Here is a 26,368-nt window from a genome sequence, read left to right as displayed (position 1 = left end):
GGTGCTTCAGACAGTTGCACCCCAAATTCCTCCACATAGCGTCTGAGCGATCTTGCAGTGTCCTCCTACACCAGCAGGTTATGTCAGGCAAGACATCCTGAGAGCTCTTCTACTGTTAATGACGGGCTGCAGCATCCCCCGAGACATTAAAAGCAGGGAGACGCAGGACGATCGAGGCTGGGGAGTGGAGGCAATAATACCTCCTCGACATGGATTTAAAAAAAGTCACTGTCATAAAACAAAGCGCAATCATGAATCATCAGAGGACTTATTCTTACAGTGGGGGTACCAATATTCTTCAAAAAGGACCCGTTCCTAAACATTAAGAACAAAAGTTTATGTCCAAAAATAGCCAACAATCTACGTAGAATGTTTTTAAATAATTTATTAAGAAATTCAAAAAGGTTTTTATTTTCTCCAGAGAAATAACATGACAGGAAATTCTGAAACGGTATTGACAAGTTTGTTCTTTCATCAAAGACAGCATCAAAACTACCGTGGTAGCTTGCAGCACTTTGAGTGTTTATGAAAACGTTTTATTAAATGTGGAGTGCTTTGTTCTTCTGCCATTTGGCCAGCCAGTGCAAGATCCTATTCACTTTGTTCACAATTATTTTGGTCGAAAAATAGTCATCACATTGCTTTAGTTGTGACCTCCAGTGGATACGTGTGAGGGATGTCAAGATGACTAGAAAAAGCCACCTTCAAAATATATATATATACTGCAATGAATTTGACAAATATGTTAATGTATTATTAAAAAGTCAAATTAAAAAATTTCACATTTTCAACATTGATACCTCCTCCAGACAAAAACAGCATATGGTGCATATTTTACACAGTAGGTCAATGTTTAGGAAAATACATAACACACACACAACCAGCAGAGAGAAGCGTCCGTCAGCATGTTTGATTGTGTCTGTGTGTGCACAACAGACTACTCCTTCATGTTCTTCCACAAACAATATTCACATCTTAAAAATATCACAGTTAAACAACAATATGACAAAGTAAGAAAACTGTATGTATTTTCTTCTCCTAGCTAAGGAGCATTTTTACGTGCATCTGTCACCACTCCTCCAAAACGTCAAAGGAAACAAGGACACAACCTCCCTCTGCTGAACTCACAGCAGCTTTCCAGTGAAATAATAGACTCACGTGTCAGATTGAGAAATGCCTAGGCAAACTTGTGGCTGGTCTAACAATGACAGACATGTATTGAGATGATCACAAAACTAAAAACCGTCAAAGTTGCCAACGTATCAGGACTGAAGAGAAGAAGAAAACAAATCACTTCTCTAAAGCCTCCCAGACCCTAAAAGTAGCTGCCCCCACCTCTTAGAACCCCGAACAAAAGTCATATTTACAGTATTTTACAACATTGTACAGCTTAAGGAGGCCTACCGTGTAATTGTGACCAATGACCTGTTTCCTTGCGTAAAGCAGAACAAGATTTTGTTAAAATCTACCAAAGGATACAGTACACGTGACAAATTTTCAAGAAATAGAAATTATCAAAAATTAATTGTTAATATGACATTTTTTGCGGTACAGTTGGTAACCTTCAATTGGAGATTCAGGTTCAGAAGTCAAATAACCTAGTAAGACAAAGCGATCGATCAATATGGGAAAACATAAGCCCAAAAAGTAACACTAAATATACAGCATCTGTATGTGTTTTCTATGGTGTGCTGGCTTTTCAAAAATATTGATTTTGCTGAGGGTTGGCTGAGTTGAGGTTGCCATAGTAAGAGGGTGGTTGTATGTGCGTGTGTGAGATGGGGGTGGAGGTGGGGTGTCAGCTTCCCCCACCATGAGAAGTGAAGTGGACAGAGCTTGGGCCAGATCAGCTCCAAAGCAGCTTCAACTACCTTCAGCTCTCCCTCCGTCAACAACTCTCCGCTGCAATGCAAACAAGCTGCATTAGTCAGAGGTCACATGCAATCGTACTGTACCGTATGCTGCCATAATAACTCACATTTTCAGTGATAGCCGTTAGTGAAGGCCGTGGCGATCAAAGGGCCCTGTAGGAACAAGCACGAAAGGTTCACCTTTACTTCTTTCAAACCTTCATTTGACTATGATGGAATAAATGACATGTTGCTTCTCTGTGTTGGGTGAGCTTGAATGAGCTCTAAATTGAAGAACTATGCAAGCAAGAGTGAGAACAGATGCAAAGGAATTCTTTTTGGGTATTAGGTGGTAACTTACCCCAAGACCATGGCTGAATCCAGTGCTCGGGGCAGGACTTGCAGCACTAAGGTAACTGCTGACCGCCGACTCTTGACCAGCTGTTCCATAAAGGTCCGCCATCGGGCCGGGGCTGCTGGTTCCCAAAAATCCAGCTGTGCGAGATGGGGTAGAACCTGAAGGTATCGTCACAATATCAGAATCACGTGCCGAATGAGAGAATCTGACTCAACTATGCTGTTGCTTTAATTGAGTGTCTCTAAGGCTACAAATCATCGCTAATAGAACTGTGAATAGCCTATTTACAGGGTTCCCTTTTTTTTTAGTATTCTAAGCCTTCAAACAAAAATTTATATCGAGCGCATTCCAGACCTGTCTCCTATTAAATGTGTGGCCGGCGCATTATGAAGTACAAAATATGACATTGGAGACCCTGGTCTGTTGTGCAACTTGAGTTGTACACAAGAATTCCACCTACAAAGCTTTAAGAATGATTGTCCTTTTGTGTCTTGTTAAAAGGAAAGGTGAAGAAATACAGTGGTAAACATGTCCATGTCAGCTTTTATGGGGGGAAAGAAAATCACCCCACACAATGAGGGGGGAAACAAAATCACCCCACATATAGGCAAAGGACATACAGTACAAAGACATCAAGGAATGATTTTTTAAAATACTTTCAAAAAAAGAACCTTTTGCAGAATCTTACTTACCTCTGACGACTGCTGCTGCTGCCGCTGCTGCCATTGGTCCATACGCTGTTAGGGGAATCGCTAAAGACATAGAAGGTCCACATTTAAAATCTAAAACAAATAAAGTGTGTCATTGTAAAAGCTAAAAGTATGTGTATGCGTGTCAGATGATGGGGTGTATCACGACAAATTGGCGACGTGCCGCTTGTAAAGTCCGAAGGAGGGACTAACAAACCTGTGAGTTCAGGGGGGTGGGGTGAAGTCAGAAGGGGAGTCCTCTCTAAGTGGAACTCTAAAACAGAAACATCAAGAATGATTATGAGTCCTAGACGCCACCTTTGACAGGTAAGCAAAGGACAACACAAGCACAGAGTGGGAAGTGTGGACAAGTCAAACTAAAGCATACAGGATTTGAGGAAAGAGAAGCGGCATATGTTAGATGAAAAATGGTTTAGAAGTAGACATTATGGTTACTTTTTTTTTTTTTAAATATGCATGAACCAACAAATCAGACATCGTGCTCATAAATTTTGTTTTTTTAAGGGAATTACATTATAAGGCATCTTAGAATAGTGAAATTATTATTCAAAATGCAAACAAAGCAATAAAGAAAAAATATATATACAGTCTCCATTCAGTCATAATTCATATTTAAAAAAAAAAACTGCCAGTATTGAAAATATTATACCCTGGTATATAAATGTATAAGCACAAATGTAAATAACAGGAGCACAATTCAGTCATTTGGGCTGTAAAAAAGGACTGGCTGAACACAGTAGAGCCCATTATTATGTTATTTATATATATTTAGGTTATTTTCCAAACCCCCAAAATCCCAAATATAGAGTCGAGACACCATGAAAAAACTTTTCTTAACACTAGAACAGCTCCCTTAGTTCTCCCAAGGTTTAAATGTGTGTACTGTATTAAAACACCCTTAACACATCATACATGTATTTGAACATGGAAAAAAACGCAAGCATAATTGTATTTATCAAATACAGTGTATGAATTGAAGTAAAGTGTCCTTTAAGAGGCGAGACATACTTTGGAGGAAACACTCAGGGAATGTTCAAACATCTATCAGTTTAAAAAAAGAAGAAATTATTTTTACAAGGTACAGAAATGAGGGTGCATCAGGGGGTGCTTAGTAATTATTGATTTACGTTTCTTTGTTGGTTTTGTTTGTCTGTTTGTCTTTGTTTCGTTCATGCTGTTATTTTGTTTATTTTTATCATTCAGGTATCTTTGTGTTGTATTTATGTATGTATGTTAAATGTCTGTGTGTGAGATATAGTACGTATGTGTAGGTACATGTTTAGTGTCTAGCGATCAGCAGGTGGGAGATGATTTAGTCATTTAGTATTTTGTTGGGATAACTGAGGCAAAATGATTTATAGCTGGGTATTTGGGATTACTAAAAGGGGGTGGGATTAAATAAATTATACTTCTTCCCACTCCTTTTCAGACATGTGAATGTGATTTATGGTTTCTTTGTGGTTATCTCTTTATTTCTACTTTTTTAGTTTGTGTGTATGTATATGTGCATATACATATAGGTATATGTATATTTTATAGGTATAAATATGTATATGTATGTATGTATGTCTGTATGTGTATATATGTATATGCATGTATTTTGTTATGTCTTTTCATTGTGTACAGTAATCTTTTTTTTTTTCTTTCACATGTTTGAAATAAACGAAACGAAACGAAACGAGACATGGCTGGCATGCAAATCCGCGCGAGTGAATTCGTGTGAGCTGTGGATGACAGTAGGTTCTGCGTGAGTATAGTCACTGTGGGTGTGTATTTTACTGTGATCACTTAAAAAAACACGATTTATAGCAGGGTTGTGAATGATGAAGCGCAATATAGCAAGGGAGCACAACACATTTCTAAACACCGGCACACAGTGCTAACACAGACATTCACGTGACCAAAGCAGATGTGAATCCACTCCCTGATATTTACAAGCAGCAATTTACACCCTCAGTGTAACTTGTTTGTGTTCAGGCATGTTTTATATATTGCTGGCGTTGTACCTCCAAAATCCTCACTTTTCATAAGACCCCCAAAAATGGCATATTTGAGAGCAAGCTATTTTCACCACTTAATAATTCATAAAAGTAACACCTTGGTCAATAATTTGTAAAAATAACACCCAAACTTCTATAGACTTGTGAAAAAGAAAATAACTTTATCAACTGTGCCATTGGAGGATTTGGCCTGACACCTGCGATGTGTGACTGTATATCTTACACAGTACGGAGTAGACAAGCTTTTGAGGAAAAAAAAGGGCGCTGTTAATACAGGCTCAACTAGTTTGCTGAAGAATGTGCAAGGTCAGCTGTGGGAAACTCAACTACTTCCATATTATGGCAACTCCTCCAGCCAGCATGTGTATGCCTAAATACAACACTGGCAGAGGAAAAATAGTTCAAACCATTCAAGGAAAGATTAACGTCATTTCTTTTATATGATTGATAATTTTCACTGGAGTCAATCAAGGACATTTTGTCAAATGCCATATGAGTATTTAGTAGGATTCGTCTTGCTTTTCTTTCGAAACAGCTCTAGTGATAAGAACTCAGACGTCTTTGGTAAGCGTGTGCCGAATTAAAGTCTTTCTAATTCGGTCCTGCTTCTCACCTAACAGTGGTGAAAATCAAATTACCATGATGCCTAATGATGCGAGTGGGTATTATGTTTACCGGGGAATTGGTAGGTATATCCGGGGGTGATGCCCGCGTAGCTACGACTGGTGTAGGTGGCAGTCTGGAAGCTTGGATAACCTGTAAGAAAACATCAGGGATACAGTTTAGAGGCGATCATTCTTACAATACACAGCGTTACACAATCAGACAACATGGCACTGCAACATAATGCTGGTTAGTGGTGAAAAAAAAAGACAATTTCACTAATCTAATCTGGCACTTGTGTCAAACAATCCACCTATCCGTCTTCTAACACATCTAAGGACAGGAGGAACATGCTTGGAGAACATTTTAACTCGACACAGAAAGGCTGAAGTCCGAATTTGAACCTCCAGCCTCTGATTAAACTAGGTTAGGTGGATCATGTGCTGAGCACTCGGTCACCATGCTAGACCGTATGAACCCAAATTGGATCAGCACTAAACTGCGCGTCAAAAATCGCTTTTGTCATCAAGATTTGCACATCATTAAATTAAGGAAAATGTTGGAGATACTTTGGATTTACACACTGCAAATGTAAGAGTTGTTTTTTCTTTTTTTGTCAATACTACCCCATGAAATTGAAAACTTGCAGTTATACAACTGAACAGTAGGTGGTAGCATTAGTGTGGCTGGTTAACTGAACAAACCTGCCCACTGTGAACGCCGATAGAATACTTGACAAATTCTTAAGACTTTTTGTTTCTGTTCTCCGTAGTGTGAAGAGAAGAAATGCTAAAGGGTCAGAGTTATGATAAATGTGTGGCACTCAATGATGTACTCATCATACTGATACTAACTTGGGGCATTCATTTGAGGTGGGACAAATAATGACAATGTTCTGTGTGACATTGGAATAATGCTGATTTGGTACCATATAAATAACACTGAACTAAATTGTCCAAAACAATGTATATCTTTCTGATAAGGAATAGCACAGATGGACAACAGCTACTAGTTGCTTCCTGTTTTGATCAATAGGAACCTTACCCAGCATACCAATCCCCAGCATGAAGGCGTCCATTCCATAGGGCATCACCCTAGAGCGCCCCCTGGCCGAGCCAGTGGGGGACATAACCTCCTTGGGTTGAGCTTTTTTGCACTCCACCTGTTTCCAAAAAGAAAAAAAAAACATGCAATTAGGCAACTTGCTGATGCTAAATTACAAATCCAAACTTCTCACCATTTTGTTGTTAATCTCGTGGAAATGAATCTCACAGACTTTCTCCACCACATCCTCGTTCTCAAACGTCACAAAGCCGAACCCTGATGAGGACGAGGCAAGTGCATGAGGGGGACAGTTCACATACAGTTTGTCTTTATGCACACTGCTACAGCGAATAGTCAGTCAGTTGGAATAGCTGCTTAACCCACCCCCCCCAAACACACACACACGCACGCACGCACACACACGCACAGACGCACACTCATCCACTCCTCCCTCCCTTCCTGGCCAAAAGGCCAGGGCGAAGCTGGTAGGTAGGCTGTCATAATCGATCAGTCCCAGGGTGGGGAGGAGGTGCTTAAGGAGGCTTTATCCTGATCCTGATTAACGGACTGGCTAATTAGACTAGCCCCATTTGTCTCCTCAAGCTCAGCCCACAGGAAGGAGCTCTGCAGGGGTTGGGGGGTGAATCAATAGATATCCAGGAAGGACTGGAAGAAGAGTTGTAACTCGAGGAAGCGGTTGAGAGGAAAGGTAAGAGTTGTGGGGAATGAACAGAGCGAGGAGGTCAGCCCGTCTCACCTCTGTGTCTGTTGGTGGTCTTGTCGAACATGAGCATGGCATCGTCGACCTGGAGAGGACAAACAAGACAGTTTTACACTACGCGCTCTCTCTTTCCTGCCACACGGCATATTGCCTGACCTCAGCCCTTCTCAAGTTCTGCAGGGAGGCTCTGCAACAGATGGACAGACGCAAAGAGAAAGAGGAGGAGGGAAGAGGGAGGAGGAGACTTGAGGCAAGCGGCAGGTTATGAAAGAAGAAGCAAAGAGAGGAAAATATGAAGAACTACTCCGGAGCAAGGCCTTGTTGGGTATGTGCCCAATGCACATAATGGGTGGCATGCAAAGCCCCAAGTCACTGTTCACAATCCCCCTCGGAGAGCACATAATCGGGCCCCTTCCTACCCTCTAAAGTTTGACATTCCCATGGCAACTGTGCAAAAAAAAAAAAAAAAATGTGCTCATGAAAGGGCCCAAGCCAACATCAAATATGGTTCATGAATGCAGTAGTGGGGAGTGCTAGATAGTAGACAAAGAGCAAAACAAGAAAGGTGTAGAAAGGTGAATCTTTATAGGCAGGTGGAGCCTCGATGAGAGAAGTGGGGAAAGGGAGGGGGGGCTGATAGTGAGCGGAATAGCGACAGGTGGAGATATGGTGAAAGAGAGAGTTGGAGGAAAGAAAAAAAGATTGGGTCAAAGTGGAAAGGGAGGAGGAAAAAAAAGACAAAGGGAGAGGGAGAACAAAGAGGCCGGGAGGTTTTGTTTGTTGGCACACTCAGCCGTAATTCCTTCTCCTCTTCTCCTTTTGACCTCTCCCACCAGTCCGGCCTCCCTTTATACAGCATAGACACAGGTGTCTATTCTATTCCCACACGCCCAGAGTTTCGTCTTATGGGAAAGTCGACTGGCTCTTTTTCCACCTGTGTACGTTCGCTCTAATCGCAGGCTGCGCATGAGCAAACATTTGGTAAATGAATCAGAGTCTGCTCTTAATCTATAATAAGTCTACTGGATGCTGACGTGGATATGATCCATACTGACGCGTGCAAAATGTGTATGCCAACAGAGAGAGGGAGAGAGGGAGGGAGAGAGAGAGAGTGTGTACGTGTGGCCGTCAGGCCCCGAGGGCAGTTTGCCTTGAGAAAGGTCAAAGGTGAGCGAGGAGTGTCAGTGTGAAAGCGGACCTCAAATCATGGCTTCCCTCCACGCAAATGTTGGCCTATCACACAGAGCTGCTCGTTTTATCGGCTCGAGCAAGTTTGCGCGTCCAAGAAGCCTAGTGGTAGGTGCCTCACATCTGTGTCAAGACATCCAGGACACACTTTGTCAAAGAGATGTGATCCCACGGTCAACAAAAGAGAGGGAGGAAAAGCAGGGAAAAACATCCGGCGACCTCTTGTTTTAATGCCGCAAAGTGTGTTCACTTGCACATCATTGCTCAATATTTCAAAGTGTGAGCACTTTAATAGTGTGCCACTGGACAATATTCCCTCTTCTCCTTTTTTCCACCTCTCATCTTCCCTGTTATCCCCTGCCCATCCCTCTCCGCACTCCTTTGTCCTCGCCATGACGGGACACAAAAGGTCCAGTGAGGCAGTCTAATCAGGAACTTCCATGGATGGCTGGAGCCCACATTTCACCGGCCATCCCTCGATATCTCTCTCGGAAAAATTCATCTAGCTGCTATGATTGAGATGGGAGCTCGGGGAACCGGGAGGCCGTACCTTTGGCACCGAAAATAATGTGACACCCTTTTGGAGGTACGATGGATGGCAGACAGGTTTGACTTTGAAAAAGTTGGAAAGATTTGTGTCCACCTGTTACTTGGTGAAAAGTTGCTACAAATTTATGAGGAAAGTTCTTGAATGGCGGGAATCTCCTGGACAAAATATTTGCCTGTCTTTGTGGAGGGGTTTTTGTAAATCTCCCCCACACCCCATCTTTGCCCCATTTCCCTCTCTTACGCCTCCACCAAGCTCTCTCAATCAAGCCCTCCCTCTCTCGTTGGAGCCTTTGTGGGCCCGTCGTCTATTCTCCGCGCAATGCCTCTTAAAAAAAAAAAAAGAAAATGTATGAAAACGGACCAACACGTTGCCGACGACCTCAGGTCAAGCATTTAGCCAATATGTTAGGAACTTTTGGCAAATTAGTCAAGTTTGTAAAAATAATTTCTAAACTGGAGTTGACCCCCACCAAACATACAGGCCCATGCAAACACCCCCTAACACCACCTCGTCCCTCCTCCTTCAGAACAAAACCCCCTTACCCACAGAATTACTTAGGGACAATGAGCAAGCCAGGTCACCACGGTAACGGGTCAGGAGGGGGTTGTGGGTAGGAGCAGCTGTTACATCAGATTAATTCAGATTCTGATAATCCCTCCTCCTTCCTCGCCATCACCATACACTCGCCACAAAACTTTTTCACCCACCGCCTCCTCCCCTTTGCGCTCTTCAAGTACCCCCCCCAAACTTCGCCTGCTGCCCCTCGGCCTCTTTAGTTTTCCCCAGCTACCCTCTCCAATCTGTCCCCGCGTTTTCGCCTTCCTCTTCACAGTAACTCCTTTGCTTCCAAGCGCTCGTCTGTTTTCTCTGGTAAATCAATTTGTGACAATTGGTCATTGTGAATGAAAAAGCGATTTGCATCAGGATTACTTTGTGCACCTCAACGCATCGATCGAGGCTGCGACGGCATTCCAACAATCGCTCACTCACCTTCCCAAACTGGTCAAAGTACTGCTTGACATCTTCTATGGTGGTGTTCACCGACAGGCCCCCCACAAAGATCTTCTTGGTGCGAGTCACTAACTGTTAAGCAATCAAAACAAGAATTCACGACAGTCAATTTTGGGTGTTCTATACAACATCACCAAGGTCAATTCCATTAACAAAAACATTTTTTGAAAAATTTTCATAATTATGCCTTTTTTTTAATTTTTTTATTACACATACTGCTGTTGCCCCAACACCCCTAATAAGGATTACATTCTACAAAAAGAAACATAATTACATTTAAATCTTTAAATCTAGACATTGATAAACAAACAAATACATATTCAAAAACAGCACAAATAAAGGATTTTCTTTTTGGTAGGAGGATATGAGAATGTTTCGGCCTTAAAAAAAAAAAAAAAAAAAAAATACATCTCACGTGCTCGTCCGTTACATCACTTTGTATGTGAGCTGATTTAATTTAGAAGCCACTTTGTGTGACACAAAGGCCTGCTTGGGTACAGCCTGCACTTAACACCTGTAACTATTTTGGGCTTTTCTAACAGGATTATTCACAGCAAACAGGACAAGCAGCATGTCACCAAATTATCTGTTGTTTTTGTGGATCATTAAAAAAAAAAGATTGAAAGATAGAAAATATTAAATAGAGATTGTAATGACTTCTGAGAAGAAGTTGGTTGCCTGGATGTATTTCTGTTGGTACTCAGTAGGAAAAGAGATCAGCCAGATTTACAGCTATGACACCGGACAGCATGTTCTCATGTCTGAGCTTCATTACAAGATTAAGTCACACAGTATGACAAGAAGTGCATGTAACATTGTATCAGGTATTAAGGCAATCTTATTTAAAAATTATTTAACTTCCTTAGATAAATAGATTAGTATGATTCAACATATCTGGTTTATATATGATGTCATTTATACACATTCCTCCAATTGTGCAGGTTTTTGCTTTGGGGGAAAATGCTATCACACTTCATGACAGACCTTTTTTGTACTTTTTTATTTGATTTATTTTAACCACATGTCGCTAGCTAGCTAGGTCTATGTGGTTATTCTTCACCTGGTCAAGTGTTAACTCGACACACCCCAAAACAGCCAAGACGAGGCGTAATGTACTTTCAGTTGCTATTAGTAACAACTAAAATTTTGAGACTTAATTAATGAACAATCACATAATGGTTCACATTTAAAACGTTCATTGGATTTGAAGGTTATAACCCAGAATATTACCAGACAGTCCCCGTAAATTTGTAATACATTTAATTTAACTCACCTTAGGCTGAGCTCTCCGAGGGAACGCGACTTTAGGATCAATCTATAGAAGATAATACAGAGACAGAGAGGTCTGTTAAGTGATGTGATGTGTCGTGAGGGGCGCTTGAAAGGCTGCTGGGTGCACAAACATGCACAATCTCTAATTAAGCTACATGTTGTTTCATCGAACCTGATCACCTTTCAGTATATCATATAAATGACCAATTCAAAAAATACCTATTTTGTTAATCAGTGATTGTTTTTGAACAAAGCCATGCGGGGAAGCTCTTTCCCTGTGTTCAGCCTTTTTACGAGATAGAAGATCACCCATGCGATGGAGATTAATCAGATTATCGATTCTGCTTATCATGCTAAGACACAGTTCTTGAATAGTACTTTAGTGCTAACAGTCTCGTGGTAAAGCACTGCCACTGGGTAGGTTCTATAAGAAGAATACATCACAATTTAAATGACAAAAACAGAGTGGGAAAACATTATTAGCGAAGCACAATAGTCTTTTCTATCTTTCCATCTTGTTTCAGTTTTCTAGCGGCAAGTACGATGTCACTGATTGGCTATATGCAAAAGACAATGGGAGGCCTGTTTCTAACAGAAATCAAAAGCTATTGAAGCTAATTAACTGGCAAAAAAACTGCAAAACTATTTTCACAATTTAAATGCTGTTTTTTTTTTTTTTAAATAAGCAATAAGACCACAACGATAAAGTACAGTGTGAGCATTTTAAAAGTAACAAATTCAAACCCAAATTTTTACTTAAACTTTCAATCCAATTGTTTGGGATGCCTGATATGTTAGAAAAAGTGACACATAATGTTGAAATTCTGAATACTGTGAGTGAACCTAAGATTTAGATTGTGCTTTTTATTCCTCTGTGTGTGTGCGTGTGTGAGTGTGTGTGTGTGTGTGTGTGTGTGTGTGTTGTGGCGCTCAGGTGGAATGCCTGGGAATGTCCAGTGAACCCCAGCCTCTCTCGTCACCACCATGTGACATGTGAGCTCCTGGAATCTCACACGGGTACCACAATCACAAACCCACCTAACCTCTGTGAGGAGAGCCTGAGAGGAATCGGGGGAAGTGTGTCAGACAGAGAGAGAGCGAGAGCGAGCGGTGGCCAGGTTGAGGAAGACAGGACAGAGGAGAGGGAGCTGTCAATCACACCACAGCGACAGTTGATCCACCACAGTTTGTTTGTTTGTGTTAGTTTGTTTTTGGCTCCTTCCGTCGGTGACGAAAACAACGCACGGCATCAAGCTCGTCTACGGGGCCACGCACGCTTTGTTGTGAGCATCTGCGATTCCCGATGTTGCTCTGTTTTGTACTTCCTGAGTCCACTTATTTATTTCTAAATTTATTTGTCTATTTATTTATTTCTCAATGTTAGGGAGAGCATCACACCATGCCAGAATGTCAATATACGTAGACAGGTTACATTTACTCGAAGTCTATGCTGCTCTAATTGAAGTAGAAATCAACTAGACTACTCCACACTGAACCGCCATTACACTAACAGATGGTGAGGCGGTACAGCGCTAAGATTAGTTTGCGACCATGAGAGGGTAAAGTTAAACTACAGTACGGTAGACAGCTAGAGCCTCTATGGTAAATCACATGCGTTTACCAGAATGAGGACGACAGCGTGTTTCTACTTGAATACGAGTCGAAATAGCCACAGGCTTTGGTTTCTCTTCTAAAGAGTGAGAAGACTAAAAGGCTAAGACTGGAGGATCAGATGCAGAGTCTACTGTTTAGTTTCTATAGTGGCTAGACTACTCTGATAGTCACCTCCGGTCACCAACCCTCCTGATGGCCAATACTCCTGTGCACATTCAAAAACAGACACACACAAACAAACAAAATCAAACAGGGCAGCACACAGCACATGAGCGGGAAGGAAATAGTGGGCATTAAACAATGACTGTATTAATGAAAGTGATTTGTGCGGTGGAGAAAAGTGCTGAGAGATGAATGCAACATGGGGGGAAAAAAAAAGTCAAAATTAGCACATTTTCCATCTCATACATTGCAGGCATGCAGCTCGAAGCCTCATGCAAGCAGAGACCAAACCTTACTGCAAGGTAATGGAGGTGAAGCTGGACATAATTGCAAGAGAGGGTTAGGAAATGTGAGCAATCCCCTTGCCATTTAAAGTGGATATATAAAAAGTCTACACACCTTAATTGAAACGCCAGGTTATGTGATATACAAAAGTAGAAGCTCACTGCAGACCATGACTTGCGCTGTTCTACCAGAACATCTGACTTTTTTTTAGAGGCACATAGAATGGTGGCAGCTGTGTGCTGAATACAATTTAACATGAGTTGAATCCGATTGATACATTCTAAACATAGCCTCATCTTCACTTCTAAGAAGGTGTTCAAACATATTATCTTGGTTGTTTGTTGTTACTTCCACCCTCTATTTATTATATTTTTATGTTGATTTTAGATCTCAATATTAGTGGCAAGCATTTAAAAAAAAAATCACTCTGGTCTCATTTTTGTATACCACAAATATTTGGCATTTGAACTTGGGGTACTTTTAGACGTTTTCTACCCAGTGTACATCCCAGCTCCAGTGTGCAACAGTTGGCCTGGACATACGAACACACTCTTCACAGCACACTGATTGGGCAGCTCGCAAAATCTCTCGAGGACCAACACAAGCCTGTTGACTCCAATCCTATTAGTTAGGAGAGCCACAATAATCGCAGACAAGGGTCGCCCTACCCCACCCCCACCCCCTCCTCATCACGACTACCCGCCCGTCCTGTTGTGTTTCTGTGGCACTGAAATAGTTAACAGGACCTCAAAGAGAGTGGCGTGACTGAAAACTTTGCTCAACAAATGTGCAGTTAGTATGGGACCAACCCAGTTTAGAGATGGCAGGAAGCTGAGGGCCAGGATCTGCTTACGCGATCTCAGTATTTCACTTGCCACTATCTGCTCCGCAGCACGAAGAGCAGCAATAAATTGTGTATTTGCTCGGCAGCCTCACTGCTGTGCAAAGGTCCGCTCATTCCGGCAGCACCCGAGCAATTTAGTCGGTCACAGCATGTCGCATTCTTTCTGTTGCCACTGGAGAACCTTTTCTCTCCCCTCGCTAACAGGATAACCTGTCTGTATCGAGGGGGGGAGTGAGCGGCCTCCAGAAAAGTCCTCCTCCAGTCACCATCCATCCTCTTCGGCTGGTCTAGAGTTCTTGCCAAGTTAAACCTACCCCCCATCCAACGAAGCTAAGCAGCATTAACAGTGTCAAGTTGAAGATTTGGAAAAAGAAAATGGAGTCATCGTCTTTGTGTAATGTGCTTATCGTGAGGCAGCGGGACTCAATGACCTTCACTCACCTTGACTGTGCCTGTTTATACTGTCTTGCGGTAGCCAAGAAATAATTGTAAATGATGTGCATTGTTATCGGCCTCTTTTTCTTTTGTGACAGAGCCATTCTTCAACTGTGGGGAAGCAGGGGGGGTCACTATGGAAACCAACCCCATGGCGATTTAGTGGCGTCCAACCACCGTGGCACAAAGTGTCACAGACCTTGTCCCTGCAAGTGACGCTAAAGAGCCGAACAGATAGCCAATAAAAGAAAAGCCACTTTAATTCATGCCTGTGTGCTTTCTTGAAGTGTCTGGTGCAACTTTTTCTCTTTAATTTCTTTCCCACTGCCTCAGTTATATTGAGTCGGTGCGTTGCTCAGCGCACAAAGACAAAAAAGTGTGCTATCCTTATTTCAATACAGCGACTAACCCGCCGCCGCCATCACCACTCCCACTGACGAGAGAGAGCGAGAGAGAGAGAGAGAGAGAGGTGGGAGCAGTGGTCCCTATGGCGACCAACGGAGTCACATTGTTCCCAAACAGGGCCACATTCATCACTGACGCACACATACACTCTCATGCGCGATTAAAACATCCCAACATATTAGGGTTGTGCAGGTGGAATAACCTGTCACAACTTTATCACTTTGGATGTGTTACAAGAAGTTTATTTGGTGCAACCGTCACACCTTGGTGGTCTCAGGTTGCATTTGCCCGTTCTGCTGAGAAACCTTTATTCTGGAGGTCATTTCCACCCCTTGGGACAGAAAAGAAAAGGCAGACAGAGAAGAAAAGTTTGCTTCTCTCTCTGGAGAAGCAAATCCAAGAATGGCAAAGGGGGAAGTCAAGCAGCTCAAACTCCCCTTGTTTCTATGGAAATTGACACCGGCTGACATTTTGCTGAATGTTTGGCAGAAAGCAAAGAGATTGTCCCAAGTGTCTCCGCTGTCACTTTGTCATGCAAAGCATCCAAATCAGAGGAACGGCGGCAGTCGTTCGCAATGAACATTGAGAATATCAGACCGTAGGTAACCAAATGTACGAACTTTAATGGGATAGTCTTAGAAAATCCATGAATCAAAGAGCGGGCAATGAGATTAGCCAGTAAAGACAGAGAACTCACTGTTTTAGAATCCAACTCATGCCTGGTTTGGGCCAAAACTTTGTCCACGCCAGCTTGATCCACGAAGGTGACAAATCCAAAGCCTCTGCGGACATCGGGGAGGGGGGAGGGCTATTAATGACAGTCAAAACTATGTCGACGCGTAATGATATGTTATGAGCGGTGAGGAATCACGGAGGACAGATAAACTTTCAGAGCAGACGCCAAGCTCACCTCGAGCGCTTAGTAATCGGATCTCGCATCACCATACACTCCTTCACCTCGCCGTACTTGCAGAAGTACTCCTTCAGACCCTCTGGGACACAAAGCAACAACAAGGGGACACATTAGTGGAGAATGGTGCTGCGGAGTAGAAGGAAATATGAGATGAATTTGTAGTTTTCATCAAACAAAAGTAACCAGGGATTTAAAAGGATTAAATTAAAATTACCAGCAAGACTCCTGACACATTTTAAAAAATAAAATAAAAAAAACAGCTCAATTACAAATAACAAATTTTCACCACTCTTTAAACCAACATTGAGGATCATACAAGTATAAAAGTTCTGAAAGGGTACATTCATTCAAGTCCAAGGGAAAAACAAAAATAAACAAATTCAGCAGTGGATTTTTTTTTAACAAAAATGCAGATTTCCAAACAGTTTATGCGTCTTTGCCTTAATTCATACAGAGTATTGAACACGTTTTCAAAGATGTACCTTGTGTTGTTTGCCAGCTGAGTCCACCTATGAACATTTTGCTGTGAAAAGAAAAAGGATCATTTCAAAAGCATGCAGTGGGATTGAGTAAAGTGAATATTTGTGTACTCGCACAGCACAAACAAACAAAGTTGCTGATGAAACTGGACCTCGGTGTATGATCAGTACATGAAGGCTGCCAGTGTGGAGGTGTGCGCTCCTCAGCCTCCCCGCAGAATGCAAGGCTTGTTCCACAAAACATGTGCGAGGGGGGAAAAAAAGTTTTCTTTTTGACTTACCAGGGGTCGTGAGCGGAGTCCGTGGTGGACAGGGTGCTCTGGCTCCCTTCCGTGTCCATTCCGTGTCCTGGTCGCGTGTGTGCGGGTGCTGGTGCTGAGCCGAGGGTGTCCGGGGCCGAGGCGTGCGGGGGAACAGACGGTCAGTGAGTGAGAGGCTCAGGGCGGGTTTGGCCCGTGGTGTCAGAGGGGAGCGGGCCAGATGCGGGCTGGGACAGACTCCACCTCCTCGTCCTCGTCCTCTACTCCGTCCACGCTGCTGTCTCTCCCTCATCCCTCCGCCAAGGGACGCGGCGCCACCGCGGGGCAAAGCCACTGTGAGCGAGGAAGCCGCTTCCGGTGAGAACTTGTAAAATAAGATGAACGCGTTATAGATTGCGTTTTAAGACAATATAGAATTGGAACAAAGTTGCAGTGATTTCATTAGTGAACTGCCAGGGTCTGCAAGGTTTTCTTTGTCGGCCTAAAGACAATCAGAAGTTCAGGCCTACGTCCATTCTAATATTTATCTCCGGTCTTCATTTTGTAGCGTCTCTCGTGGCTGCATGCACTGCTTTCAATAGTTTACGGTGTATGGATAACATTAGATTTCATTAATTCAGTCAATCAGTCAGTCAGTGTTCTGCGATGTCTGCCCATGCAAGGCCTTGGGAATCTTAAGTGGACAGCAAACTGGCTTTTTACATCACATCCAGTCAAGTGAAACAACAAAAGTCAAGATTAAGCTACTTTTATATTAAACAGGCGGCTGTGGCTCAGGCAGTGGAGCAGGTCGTTTGGCAACCGGAGGGTTAGTGGTTCGATCCCAGCTCTGTTACAGTCACATGTTGTTGTGTCCTTGGGCAAGACACTTCACACACCTTGCCTCCAGGTCGCCATTGTAAATGAGAAAATGTTCTCAATTGGCTTGCCTGGTAAAACATTGAGAGAAAAAAAAAAAAACAGAAGCACTTTAATTGTTTCTTTAGGTTGTTGACGGTTCAGGCTCACTTATCAGGTATTCAAAGAATTCCAATTCGAGTTAAGAACTTCAATTTGAGTGCATCAAGAGGCTGATTTTTAAGTATTCTTCTGGGAAGCAAGCACTTCAAGATTTCAGGCAACCTCAAGTTTTAAGTTTTAATACTCCCCAAATGCTGCCAACCAGCTGATGCAGTGTTCTCTAACAGGAGCCCTGTGTGCTGTTCTCATTCACTGCTGGACTTTAAGTATTTAATTAGTGCCAAAGCCAGCTTCAGCTAATCTTCTCAACACTGCTTCAACATGTGACCTGGTAACCAATGTTAATACCAATCAATAGCCAAAGTAATTCACACAAAGACAATGGCAGCTTTGACTTGCAGGATGTAAGGTGCATGCAAAAAAAAAAAAAAAAAATCAGCCTTGAGACTGCATTTGCATATACCTATAGCATATAGCTTCTTTAGCAGTCATAAAGTGTATAGTAAAGGTTGTGCAAGCAGAGATTTTGTTTTATGGTCTTGCTATAGTGCACAGTGCCCATTTTGCTAACTTGCCTGCCCTTCACAGCAGATGAAGCACTGGAAGTGGGACAAGGGCTATTTGGACATGAATGAAGGGATGGTTAAATTTCTGCATGCATGATCAATGGGGTTGAATAGTGGGGTGTGCTGGGGGGTTGGTCTAAGAGGATGTGGAGACAGAGAGCTAGTAGTGATTACACAGAAGCAGCCTGTAAAGTCTCACTAATGAGAGATGGACAGTGTGAATTGCATCTCATTACCAATCAGCACTGCTTTTGGCTTGCTGGGGAGGGAAAATGCAAGCTCATATATGTGTGCTGCATGTGGCCAATCTCGATAAACGCAGCATGCGCGCAGGAGAATTCGTCACAGCAGTGTCCTCTGTCCGCTTTGTTGAGGAATTTTCTCTCTAAAGTAACAATGGGACTTAATTGCAGGTCAGTGGCATGTCTCGGAAAGATACTGAGAGCTCTGTTACCAATCCAAATACAGTATAATGCCATTTTTCCCAAGGCTGGGGCGGGGTAACAGAAGCTCCACACAAAAAGGTGCTGAAGGGCAGAACCTGAGAATGGTATAAGGTGATCGAAGCAGAGAAAGTGAGTGTTTCACACTGAAAGAACAAGAAAGATTTCGTTAAGTCTCAAAGGCATTCTCTCGTTCCATTTGCCCTACTTTTATTCTACGCTGGTTTTGACTTGTACACTTTCTTTGGCAGACTGATGAGCCCAAAGATGACGAAATCTTGAGGTTGCAAATCACATCATTAGATTTGGCAAGAAAGTGAGAAAGTCTGCAACGAAAGGAGGAATCTCATTGTAAAACACAAAATAAGGGTGAGCTTGAGAAACTCCATGCTTATTAAGATTGTTTCAGGAAAAAAAAAGTGACAAGGAAGTGTGGGGGTGTCAATGTCATCGGCATTGGGAGAAGTATAACATTAAGTAGAGAGTAAAATATGTGAAGAGTGTTTACAATCATTTATTTACATGGTCAAATATCAGTAAATTTATAATATTACTTATGTTATTAAATTGCCAAAAAACTCAGATTATAACTCGGATTATAAAATGAAAGAAATTGTTATCAAAAGCAATGTTATTGTTCGATGTGCTCTTACAAGCCGTGGCTAAATTTGTGAAATCTTGGCATTTTTAGGGAATGTCACCAATGACACCAGCTTTTTGTGCTACTGTATTCTGAAATACCTTATACAGTATTTTAATTTGAATATCATTACAAATATTATAAAAGTGTTTAGCCTTATCGCTGATGTTTTCTTTAAAGAATTAATGGTACACAATTTACGAATCCTGACAAGATGTAGGTCTACTAAACTGATCAGCACAACTGTATTCGAAAACGTTATTTATTTGTACATTATTTTATCATTTATTATTTTATTTGCATATTATTATTATTGTATTTTTATTTGTATATTATTAATATGATTCTGACGCGCTAAACTTCCAGGATCATTTGACGCATGCGCGGCTCAATACCGCCTTCTAGTGACGACAAGGAGGGGTTAAATTTGCTGTCTCAAATGTTTTCAAACTGCAACGTGGAAACTTATCCCACAACTACTATAGTTTTCAATATTCATATCTTAAAAATGGGATAAAGGCCCTGTGTAGTTACATAGTTGTGCTTTTATTTGTAATAGTAAGGGGGTTTTACATCACTTTGTTACATTGAGAGGGAATGTGCTGCCTCTTCGACTGGAGACTGTATCATTGTTGCTTGTTTTCCTTTGGACTAATTGTTTGTTAAAGTGCACTTTAGTCACCGTTGGGGAATGAGGGAGAGGGGACAAAGTTCAAGGCAGGGGGGGAGGCGGTGAAGAGGAAGAAGGTTAAAAAAAAACAAAATTGACCTTTGAAAGCTAAACAGCAGGTGGAGAGCTAAAACCAGGCAGCTCAGGATTAACCGAGAGGGAGACAAATATCAAGAAAAAGATACAAAGAAGCTGAGACTTTTTTTCTTAACTGAAGATACGATGACGCCTATCTTTGTCCATATGGCAAAGCTCTGCAGTGTGTAAGCAGCACGAGAGCAGAGAGTTTGTTTGCAAAGCCAGAGCAGGTAAGGCATCAGAGTAATGGAGGGTGAGGAAAGGGCAGCCGTGGCGAGGTCCAGCCGTCTGACGGCCCTTCAGGAACAGCTGATCTGGGCCCTGCTGGAATCGGGCCTGTCTCGAGATGTCTTGATCCACGCAATGGGGGAACTGGAGCGGGACAGGATGAACGGAACTGACAAGGGAGAGAGGGGGGACGAGGAGAGCTCCGAGGAGGGAGAAATGGAAAATCCACCCATATACCGAGATTTGGAAAAGCTTCCTCCTGAGGAGGCAGCCAAACTGAGGACTGAAGTGGAGCAGCTCCTGCAGTAAGTAGATTTCAGCACACAGAGTTGTTTCCTCCCAAAGAGTAGAAAAATATCTTGAAAATGTCTTGATGCCGCTTTTCTAGCTGAGAACAAATATTCATTGAGGGACACCTCCCAGGCTCGGTTCCACTCTCTTCCCAAATGCTCCCTCCTTCTCCTGCCCAGCTGTGTCACTCTGACGGCTGAAGCCGATTTAAAGAGGGTTGCTCCTTTGCTAGTTACTAATTACCCACCACCATCATTATTCTGTGAACATTTCTTAATAAATAAGCTACTCACATATGTAGGTGAAGATTAATGGATAAGGGCTGGACCTGAGTCAATGTTTGCATTGCGAAATGTGAGCTATCTCCACATTTGAATAACTGACTTCTAATATGTTGTCTGCTTGAAATATTGAATACAACAATATTTCAAAATGGAATTGTTATTTTAAAAAAAAAATCCCCCAATACTGTATAAAGGATAATATTTATCTTCAAACCGAATGCCATTATAGAACCACTCATATTTGTGTTACTTGTGCATTTTTTATTTGTTACTGATTTAATTTGAGCAACTTTAAAATAAGGCTTTCCATGCCTGGTATGTTTAAGCCACTTTTGTTGCTGATGTGAAGCAATTGGACTTTGCTCATGTGTGCTTTCGCTTATCTCTCTCTGTCAATAATGCTCCTGGACTACTTGTGATCACGTCTGACAGCTGTTGCAAGAATTATCTTCTTTCTCTTTAAGTCTATAGATCCTCAATATTCTTAGAATATAAAACAGCCTGCTGAAATATTTGGGTAAAAGGTATAAGAAAATGTAAGGTAAAACTCAGCTACATTCACAAATCACAATCCAAGCAAGCGCTGGATAGAAAAAGGGATTTGAAAAAAAAAAAGTCAGCCCTTCCTGTGTGGTGTTAGTATATGTTTGCATATTCTCTGCGTGCTTGCGTGGGTTTCCTTCCACCAAAGCATCCACAATATGCAGGTTGATCGAAGACTCGAAATGAGGGTGTGATTGCAAGTGTAAATAGTTATAGTGCATGTGACGTATGCCTGATTCCAACAGAGAGGACCCGTGGCATGTTGCAAAAATGGTGAAAAGCTACATGCAGCAACACAATCTCCCTCAGAGAGAAGTGGTAGAGTCCACAGGCCTCAATCAGTCGCATCTCTCCCAGCATCTCAACAAAGGCACGCCGATGAAGAACCAGAAGAGAGCTGCATTGTACAGTTGGTACGTCAAGAAGCAGTGTGAAATCAGCCAGCGTGAGTACACAAGCAGCTGGAGAGCTGCAAGAGCCATAATGTCTCATTTCAAATTCTCTCAGAGTGCAAATAAAAAAAAAGTGTGCAACTGTTATCTGCTAGAATTCACCAATGCCAAACATGGGCTCACGTCTATGGAGGAGGCAGGTGAAGACTCCAGGAGGGGACGAAGGAACAGATTCAAATGGGGCCCTGCTTCCTTACAGATCCTTTTCCACGCTTATGAACGACAAAAAAACCCCAGCAAGGAGGAGAGAGACGGATTAGTGGTGGAGTGTAACAGGTGGGACACACAAGTGGTGTTTTTACACAATTAATGTGTTCTGTAGGTGAAAGGGTACATTTTCACCACATTCAATGTGGCATTAACAAGGAAGTGAAGTCAAAAACTGTCTTTGCAATATGTGGCCCCCACTTGTCAAAACAGTAGGCAGCTATTATGGATCCTAGATGTAGCGCTTTTCACAGACTTATTGGTTCAACCGTATGCCATACACGGCATCTCCGCTGTAGAGATAAAACATAAAGAGAAAATGCGGCAGGGGAATCACTGAATTCGCTTAGCGAGTGGCAATGTAAGATGGCTGCCGGTGGCTTCACTTCTCCAGACGGAGTGTATTCAAGTCCGTGGCCGGGACCATCATTACCCGAGTCCCTTGACATCATGATGTCATTGGCCGCCTCCTGAGATGGATAAAAACGAGTTTATTTGACCCCTTCGTTCATAATCAATATGAATAAAATATTAATCAGAACGCCATGTTTCAACTAGCGGAGCGCATATTATTGCAAAAAAGATTTTGGACTTGACTTCCGCTCACCTCGGTATTTCTTCCTCCCCCAGGGCAGAATGTTTGCAGCGGGGGGTGTCTCCTTCACAGCTTGCTGGCCTGGGCTCCAACCTGGTTACTGAGGTCAGGGTGTACAACTGGTTTGCCAACCGCCGAAAAGAGGAGGCCTTCCGGCACAAATTGGCTCTCGATGGTCCTTTCACCAGTCACTCGGTTTCTTCTTCCAACCCCAACCTTTCTTCAAGTCCAGAGCTCAGTAATATGAACTAGTTTTACCTTGAGTGTAAATTTGTCTTTCTTAGAGTGCTCTATTTAATAATACACATGTCCATGATGACAAAAGGTGTTTGGTTGGTGACTTTCTGTTACATCCCAGGTGCCAAATACAGCCATCAAATCCAATGCGACACCCTGAATTCAGTCAGAGGTAGCGGGGGGGAAAGTGTGGGGCGTCTTGTGGCCAGTCCTGTCCAGCTGGAGCCAAGCCACACACTCCTTGAGAGCCACCACCCCAAACTGGTGAGAGCGTGTCCCGTGTTCTGTGCCCCCCACCTCCCATGTTGCTGACTAATTGGTGGCCATAGCGATCATGTTGCCGGCCATCTGGTTTTAGGTTTCCAGTGGAGGCCCACTGCCGCCTGTAAGCACTCTGACCTCACTGCACAGTTTGTCCTCCTCTTCTGCATCCTCACAAGGCCTTATCATGGCCTCTCTGCCCAGCGTTATGAGTCTAGGAGAGTCCTCACTTCTCATTGGTAACCTCTACCCTTAAAGTGTTAAATGACCTCCTTGATTCTTTTTAACACTCCTCTGTTCATTCTCAGGTCTAGCTTCAACGCAACCTCAAACGGTACCCGTCATTAACAACATGGGCGGTGGCTTCACGACTCTGCAGCCAATCTCGTTCCAGCAGCAGCTTCACGCCCAGCAGCCAATGCAACAGCAGCTCCAGAGTCACATGGGTGCCAGTCCATTTATGGCGACCATGGCACAGTTGCCAAGTCACAGTAAGAGTGCAGCAGTACACGCAGTTGAAGGAAACTGGCATGTCATTCTGCTTTTACTTGCAGTGTACAAGACAGATTCACCTCAGTACCATTCGTCCAGTCTGCTGTCTCAAGCCATGGTCATCACTGACAGTAGCAGTCTGGGGACACTAACCAGCCTTGCATCAGTCAGACAGGTGACTTGCCTCAAGTACACGACAGCATGACCTGAATGATCCCCGTGTACCTGAATATTGCAAATACCACTTTTTTGGGGGGGATAGATTCTGACAGCAGATCCAGAGGAGCATACAGATCCTTCACTACAAGAAAATTCTCTGCACCTGCAGGCTCACACACCTGTACCAGGTACGCAGCAGGTTGAATTGTGATATGGGACTTTCCAGCCTGTAGCAGAGGCGTCGTGATTCGTGTTAAACAAAGCTGGAGAACTTTGAGGCTTTTACAAGGGAAAAAAAAGGTCACATCAGTTTTCCCATTCACCTAATCAGGCTACTGCTACTAGCTGATGGTAAAAATAAGGTTGGGGCAGTTTGAATTGCCTTTTTAGTATTATGTTCTATTCTGATTGTGATTCTTAATTGGGAAAAAAGTAAATGTCATGATTTGTCAACAGCATCAAGCCAGAGCCCAGAGATGTATCCCAATTCCCAGACAACCGACAGTCACCAGTCTCACCTCCTGCCCCCTTCACCAACAGACATTAGCTCTTACATTCCCGCACAAATGGTCTCTCCAGCACAGTAGTGCAATGCCTCGCCAACACCGACGTGACCAAGGAGCTGTTTGAAATGTTGGTTGTGAAGAAAAACCCCTCAGATTTATGTTTATGCAGAAAAGCGCCAAATTTAACCAAAAAAAAATATCTATATATATTTAAATACTTTTTTATAATCTTGGGAAATTGCTCATTCATTTAAAATGTGAACTCAATATTATATGCATTTTATAAACACATTCTGAACATCTTGTAACAAACTGAGCAATAGTATTAAACAGCATTTTACACTATATGTTGACAATTACAAACATGGGACAACATTCTTAACCGTGTTTCTTTTATGCTCTGACATAGAAAGAAGCATTTTCATTTCAGTCACATTCTGAGAGTTTGTTTTTCCGTTTGACTTTGTGATGTTCCTTTGAGCCTGCATGCTCACCCTTGTTCTGAGCGCAAGGAGATCCGTCACAGTCCACATCCTTGCTTCCAGCATCTTCAGCATTCTTCCGCCTCTTCTTTTTTTTCTTCTTTTTATCAACATTGTCTTCATCCGTCTCAGACGATTTCTTCTTTTTATTTTCCGGCTGAGGAGGTGCTGTTGCCGTTTGTGATGAAACAAGTGCCGAGGAGGGTAAGAGATCTACCAGTGAAACAGCGGCCTCCCTCAACCTTGTTTCCATCTCACAATCACTGTCACTGGACCAAAAAGAGTGTGAATAGTTGCATTATTGAGCAGAAATCTTATTCAGTCCGTTCCCTACATTTACACTGAGTATTTGTGCAGTTTTAGAGGCAGATCTATCCATATATGTTAGTCATATCCATATTTAATTGACCTTGAATTGAAGATCCACTCTAGTTTCAGTCTGCTTATTCCTTGGCTCCATCAACAACAAAATGTCTTGCAAACAAAATGAACAATAATAACAATGTAACAATACAAACCTTGAGCTGGGAATAGGCCTTCGTCGTACGGCGGAAGGGGGATCGTCAGCTGGTTGTCCTGGGACTGATGTGGAGAACAAAATAAATCCTGAAAGAAAAATATTACATTTAAAAAAAGCAGAGAATTCATAGAATGCATGCAAGAATGTTGCAGAAGTTTACCATCATCATCTTCGCATTTTTCTGGTGTCTTACAGGTTGATATGTCAATCTGGATTTCTGTCAAACGACTAAGTCAAATATGTGGATTAAAATTTTAATCATACTATACTGATTAGAAGCTGAGAGAAATAAGAACGTTTAGTTTACCTGTCGAGAAATTGTCCCAACTTTTTGGCGACGTGATTTTGAAACCCCTGGGTGACTTGGAGCTCGTTGCCATCGTGTTCATGCTCAGCAACTACAATGCTTCCCACCCACAGCATTATAATAGTCATTATAACGTATAAATTGCAACTTAAATCATGCATCGTATATCGTACTAGGCCAGTTTCCATTGCTTGTAATTGTTTAATTACCGTAATATATTTAGATTGGGGAAAGCGAGTCATTAAACATGAAGGTTAAATGAGGGAGCACAGGTTTTAAGATTAACTTACCGTTTTGAATGTTTTGCATTGTCATTTCCTAGAAATAGACAGACATAAGCAGATGAGAAAGCCGAGAAATTTGCATTTCATTTAGAAACACAAACAATGACGTTCGTTTGATTATGAATCGCAACAAAATTTTCATCCGTGTTGCTGAACTCAATTTCAAGTAGGCAAGCAGGTCTTGAAGCTGTCGCGTTGGAATCTGTTAAACGTTTATATTGACATTAAGATGAAACAAAAAAAAAGAGATTATTACCACTCGTTCCACTTTTTGGTGCATCCCAAACTGCTTCTTGACATCGTTTGAGCGTTTCGTCGTCGCTGCTACTGGTGTCATTCGCTGAACTCACCATCTTTATGGTATTGCCCGCCATGACAAACACACGTGCCGAACTGTTTCCTGTTTGCTATATGGAATTGTGGGTAATGTAGTTTAAGAGATCCAAAATATAAACCATT

The 26,368-nt window shown here is 42.4% G+C and overlaps 3 protein-coding genes across 8 annotated transcripts; 1 reads left to right on the top strand and 2 right to left on the bottom strand.

Annotated features, from left to right (window-relative positions):
• Nucleotides 1-365: 365 nt before the first annotated feature.
• On the bottom strand, nucleotides 366-16,864 carry msi1b (musashi RNA binding protein 1b). Of its 2 annotated transcripts, none has more exons than XM_049716611.1 (15): nucleotides 16,726-16,864; nucleotides 16,448-16,488; nucleotides 15,963-16,044; nucleotides 15,750-15,834; nucleotides 11,309-11,350; nucleotides 10,015-10,107; nucleotides 7,323-7,371; nucleotides 6,759-6,841; nucleotides 6,566-6,683; nucleotides 5,594-5,674; nucleotides 3,115-3,171; nucleotides 2,901-2,960; nucleotides 2,212-2,366; nucleotides 1,979-2,024; nucleotides 366-1,902 (listed from the first exon to the last, which is right to left on the bottom strand). In XM_049716611.1, exons 1-14 carry the CDS (start codon nucleotides 16,782-16,784, stop codon nucleotides 1,983-1,985), a joined length of 1,047 nt encoding a protein of 348 aa, XP_049572568.1. In that variant the 5' UTR covers nucleotides 16,785-16,864; the 3' UTR covers nucleotides 366-1,902; nucleotides 1,979-1,982. The 2 variants fall into 2 exon arrangements, with proteins under 2 accessions (XP_049572568.1, XP_049572569.1); XM_049716612.1 differs by having other exon boundaries at nucleotides 2,212-2,345.
• A 60-nt stretch (nucleotides 16,865-16,924) lies between these two features.
• On the top strand, nucleotides 16,925-24,990 carry hnf1a (HNF1 homeobox a). Of its 5 annotated transcripts, XM_049716609.2 has the most exons (12): nucleotides 18,114-18,643; nucleotides 18,720-18,805; nucleotides 18,925-19,042; nucleotides 21,653-21,852; nucleotides 21,955-22,135; nucleotides 22,697-22,899; nucleotides 23,020-23,162; nucleotides 23,257-23,398; nucleotides 23,468-23,650; nucleotides 23,714-23,826; nucleotides 23,914-23,998; nucleotides 24,267-24,990. In XM_049716609.2, exons 4-12 carry the CDS (start codon nucleotides 21,678-21,680, stop codon nucleotides 24,395-24,397), a joined length of 1,356 nt encoding a protein of 451 aa, XP_049572566.1. In that variant the 5' UTR covers nucleotides 18,114-18,643; nucleotides 18,720-18,805; nucleotides 18,925-19,042; nucleotides 21,653-21,677; the 3' UTR covers nucleotides 24,398-24,990. The 5 variants fall into 5 exon arrangements, with proteins under 5 accessions (XP_049572564.1, XP_049572567.1, XP_049572566.1 ...); XM_049716610.2 differs by lacking the exons at nucleotides 18,114-18,643; nucleotides 18,720-18,805 and adding an exon at nucleotides 16,930-17,061; XM_049716607.2 differs by lacking the exons at nucleotides 18,114-18,643; nucleotides 18,720-18,805; nucleotides 18,925-19,042 and adding an exon at nucleotides 16,925-17,061.
• On the bottom strand, nucleotides 24,580-26,299 carry c3h12orf43 (chromosome 3 C12orf43 homolog). Its single transcript, XM_049716617.1, has 6 exons — nucleotides 26,166-26,299; nucleotides 25,916-25,943; nucleotides 25,626-25,724; nucleotides 25,479-25,546; nucleotides 25,317-25,404; nucleotides 24,580-25,067 (listed from the first exon to the last, which is right to left on the bottom strand). The coding sequence occupies exons 1-6, from the start codon at nucleotides 26,281-26,283 to the stop codon at nucleotides 24,743-24,745; spliced, it is 726 nt and encodes a 241-aa protein (XP_049572574.1). The 5' UTR covers nucleotides 26,284-26,299; the 3' UTR covers nucleotides 24,580-24,742.
• Nucleotides 26,300-26,368: the final 69 nt, after the last annotated feature.

This window comes from Syngnathus scovelli, chromosome 3 (genome assembly GCF_024217435.2).
Source record: "Syngnathus scovelli strain Florida chromosome 3, RoL_Ssco_1.2, whole genome shotgun sequence".
Taxonomy (NCBI): domain Eukaryota; kingdom Metazoa; phylum Chordata; class Actinopteri; order Syngnathiformes; family Syngnathidae; genus Syngnathus; species Syngnathus scovelli.
Note: the sequence above shows the minus strand (reverse complement) of the source record. Positions and strands in the feature narration are given on the sequence as shown.